Source organism: Limulus polyphemus, unplaced genomic scaffold (assembly GCF_000517525.1).
Source record: "Limulus polyphemus unplaced genomic scaffold, Limulus_polyphemus-2.1.2 Scaffold9231, whole genome shotgun sequence".
Taxonomy (NCBI): Eukaryota; Metazoa; Arthropoda; class Merostomata; order Xiphosura; family Limulidae; genus Limulus; species Limulus polyphemus.
Genome location: NW_013674841.1, coordinates 21,272 through 25,455, shown reverse-complemented (window position 1 = coordinate 25,455; position 4,184 = coordinate 21,272). Strand labels below are relative to the sequence as shown.

At 32.8% G+C, this 4,184-nt stretch overlaps 1 protein-coding gene across 1 annotated transcript in view; it reads left to right on the top strand.

The window, feature by feature from the left end:
- The window catches only part of LOC106475823 (homeodomain-interacting protein kinase 2-like), a 27,311-nt gene that overhangs the window by 2,248 nt on the left and 20,879 nt on the right, over positions 1–4,184 (top strand). The window contains exons 2-4 of the mRNA XM_013936495.2: positions 341–475; positions 2,905–3,081; positions 3,505–3,659. Of these exons, the coding sequence (XP_013791949.2) occupies positions 2,968–3,081; positions 3,505–3,659 (269 nt within the window). The 5' untranslated portion in view covers positions 341–475; positions 2,905–2,967. The remainder of the gene's footprint in view (positions 1–340; positions 476–2,904; positions 3,082–3,504; positions 3,660–4,184) is intronic.

The window sequence follows — 4,184 nt, the reverse complement described above, 5'->3', positions numbered from 1 at the left end:
TAGTTTGTTAATGGTTGACTAAAGAAAATAAATTCTAAAAGGATTATCCTGTTTCTGTTTGAATAAGAAAAACAAAATATAAAAAATATTGTTGTTTACTTTTATATGGCAAAAAAAAAAACAACCTTCAAACTTGTGAAATTAGATCCAACTTTCTATTTAGCACACATTAAAAACTTCATGTCATTTTGTAGTCTTAATGACTTTCAGACCAATATTTACACTTTTAAAGGCAGTTATTTAATACTCTTACAAATTATTCTTTTCTTAGAATTTTATTCAAAATAGATAGAAAATAAGCACTGTTGGTATAAATAATTATGTTGCTACTTAATTGTAGGTGGTTAAATGCTGGAAGAAAGGGACCAATGAAATTGTGGCAATCAAAATCCTAAAGAACCATCCTTCTTATGCCCGACAAGGTCAGATAGAAGTCAGCATCCTGCATCGCTTGAGTCAGGAAAGTGCAGATGAGGTAGTAGAGCTGTTACTACGAAACATTTTTATGGACAAATGTGAAGTCATTATTTCTGAATAAATATTTAAGCTCGGAATAAGAAAAGTTTCGCTGTTTACTGACTTGAAACGTAATGAACATGCTTCAGTATAGAATGGCCTAATTGCCTTCTTTTCACAGATAACTAGAAGCTGTGTTTAAAATTAACATTATTTACACACAGAAGCTTTTACATAAGACTGCTCGTAATTTCTTGACGTAAACATTGCTAGGTTCCATGTGGAGGCTTTCTTCAGGACTTGAAGGCAGACTCTTCAAAGAGTCTGGAGTATTATCCACTTTCAAGAACAAGTATTAAAAAGAACTATCTGTAAGAAAGTTCAGCCCTAAAGTTTAGCAAATTATAGTTTTTTAAAGTAGACTTGAGAGTGCATTTAATGATTAAAAGTACTTATAAGTTTCCAACAGGTAGTTTTAATGTAGCATTCTTTGATACACTGTTGCTTGGTATGTTTCACTGTGTTTGTTTATTAACAGCTGACAGCAGGAGGTATTTTTTGTAATTTATCCAGAAACTGTAATTTTTATAATGTAATTTATCACATTTTCACTAGGGCAGCAGTAATTATTACTCGTGGAGAACAATTTTTTTAAAATTTTGTTAGAATGTGGTTTTTTTTTTTGTTCTTGATTTCATGGTAGAAGCATTCATTTTTTTATATCATGTTCATTCATCTTGTAGTAACTGTCAAAGGTTAAACTTGGTGATTTCGGTAACGCTACAGATTCATCTTGATGTACGTACATGTAACACACACCTTACAGGGATTTAAAACTTACTTGGGTTAAATCTTGGGGCTTCTCCAACATTCACTGTCTTGATTATTCTGAGGTGATGTGGGAGGGGAATCTCTTGTATAAATGAAAGCATTGTTAATTTTTTTGTTTTCGAAGTTTATCATGGCTAAAGAGCAATATATAGCTGCAAAATTAAACCATTGTATGTTGGAGAAATCTGAGAATTTATCCCGAAACTTGTGTGAAAGCATGTTTTCCTGCTCAAGATTTGTTGTAATCATGTGACGAAGTTTTGACATACGCAACATAGAATATAACCACTAGAAAACCTGGGGAGTCCCCTGGTGTGCATTATAAGTGTAGCCAAGACAAGTGCAACTGTGTGAAGATATAGGGAAAGAAGATTTAATATATGTGTGCTGTATAATCTACAGTTGCTGTATAATCTACAGTATGATATCTGTGTGCAATGTGCTGTATAATCTACAGTATGATATCTGTGTGCAACGTGCTGTATAATCTACAGTATGATATGTGTGCAATGTGCTGTATAATCTACAGTATGATATCTGTGTGCAATGTGCTGTATAATCTACAGCATGATATCTGTGTGCAATGTGCTGTATAATCTACAGTATTATATCTGTGTGCAAATTGCACACAGATATCATACTGTAGATTATACAGCACATTGCACACAGATATAATACTGTAGATTATACAGCACATTGCACACAGATATCATACTGTAGATTATACAGCACATTGCACACAGATATCATACTGTCGATTATACAGCACATTGCACACAGATATCATGCTGTAGATTATACATCACATTGCACACAGATATCATGCTGTAGATTATACAGCACGTTGCATGCAGATATACTGTAGATTATACAGCACGTTGCATGCAGATATCATGCTGTAGATTATACAGCACATTGCACGCAGATATCATGCTGTAGATTATACAGCACATTGCACACAGATATCATACTGTAGATTATACAGCACATTGCACACAGATATCATACTGTAGATTATACAGCACATTGCACACAGATATCATACTGTAGATTATACATCATGTTGCACACAGATATACTGTAGATTATACAGCACGTTGCACACAGATATCATACAGTAGATTATACATCATGTTGCACACAGATATCATGGTGTAGGTGATATGGGTTACTATTTTTCTAACAATTGTTTGTTTTTGTTATATAACATACTGCAGTTTTAGGCAAGCTGAGATATAACTTATATCCGATATCAGGTAGTTTACACAGATTGAGTCAAGCTTCTATAACTTTAATTTGTGTGAAGTATGTAATACTTAATAATTCAACAAGCTTTGCACTTATAAAATATATACTGTGTAATTCTAACTGCTGGTACATTAAATATGTTTTCCAGGTAGTATTTCTAAGTTATTAAATACTTGATGGATTAACTTATTTTGAAATGGCTTCTCAACTCTAGTTGAGATAGTTATTCAGTTTGGCGTATTGTGTAACCTAGTACCCAGTTTGTTGTAACTTTATATATAATTTTCTATTGTTAACATTTACAGTAAACCTTACAAAGTCATGAACACATCACTTAATTTTCTTGGGTTTTTTTCTAATTTTTTTTAGTTCAATTTCGTAAGAGCTTATGAGTGTTTCACCCACAAGAACCACACCTGTCTGGTGTTTGAAATGTTAGAGCAGAACCTGTATGATTTCCTTAAACAGAACAAGTTCAAACCTCTCCCACTGAAGTACATCCGTCCCGTCCTACAGCAGGTTCTTAGTGCTCTTCTCAAGTTAAAGGTAAAATAAAGTTATATTTATTTAATTAAGAATTTAGAAGGCCCAGTTCTACGATAATTTTTTGTTCTCTTAGAAACACTAATTTAATTGTTAGAAAAGAAAATTATGTTAAACCAGTGGTTTTCAAAGTTTATGAATTATGTAAATCTCCTATTTCATTCCTTCTGTCAAGGAATCCCAACCCTTAAAGCCTAACCTACGTGAAAGTGACCAAGTTTGTAACAGTATTAAATACTCAATAATTGAGAAAACAAAACACAAGTTAACTTTGTGGGGAACCCCTGATAACCCTTCATGAAACCCTGGGGTTCTACAGAACACCATTTGAAAACCACTGTGTTAGACTAACAGTGAAGTTAAATAGTACTTCTGGTTGGTTCAATTAAGGTGAAATATTTAGTGGATCTCGTATTTTTTCTCCAGCAACTCGGGTTAATCCACGCTGATCTGAAACCGGAAAACATCATGCTAGTAGACCCCATACGTCATCCTTTCAGGGTAAAGGTGATCGACTTTGGCTCAGCTAGCCATGTTTCGAAGGCGGTGTGTTCCACTTATCTTCAGTCAAGATATTACAGGTAAAAATGAGTACGGTTGCTTGTTATTAATTTAATGTTATCTGGTGTAGTTTCAGGCTTCACTCTGTGGAAACATAAAATGGTATTAATATCTTTCGTCACGTTTGTAAATTTTTGCGTTTGCCACAAAGCCATTGGTTTTATATCATGCGATAATATAATGTCTAGTGTAATGTAAAAGATGCAAACATCATTTAATAGTTTCAAAGTATAACTGGTACAGGTTTAAAGATTCAGCCTAATTCATCATTAAACAGAACTCACTTGTTCCTTTTTTCTTACAACAAGTAAAACATCTAGACTTTTTCTCTGGATTTGATTTGACTGTAAATTAGACTTTGACATTAAATGTGATACTTGAAAGTGAAAAATAGATATTTGTTATAATTAATCAGCAAGGCATGAGAATCAACCATAAAAATGCAACACATAAATTCACGTTTTAACGTAGTAATCTGTGCAAAATGTGTTTAGATTGCTTTTAGGCATATATATATATATATATATATATATATATATATATAT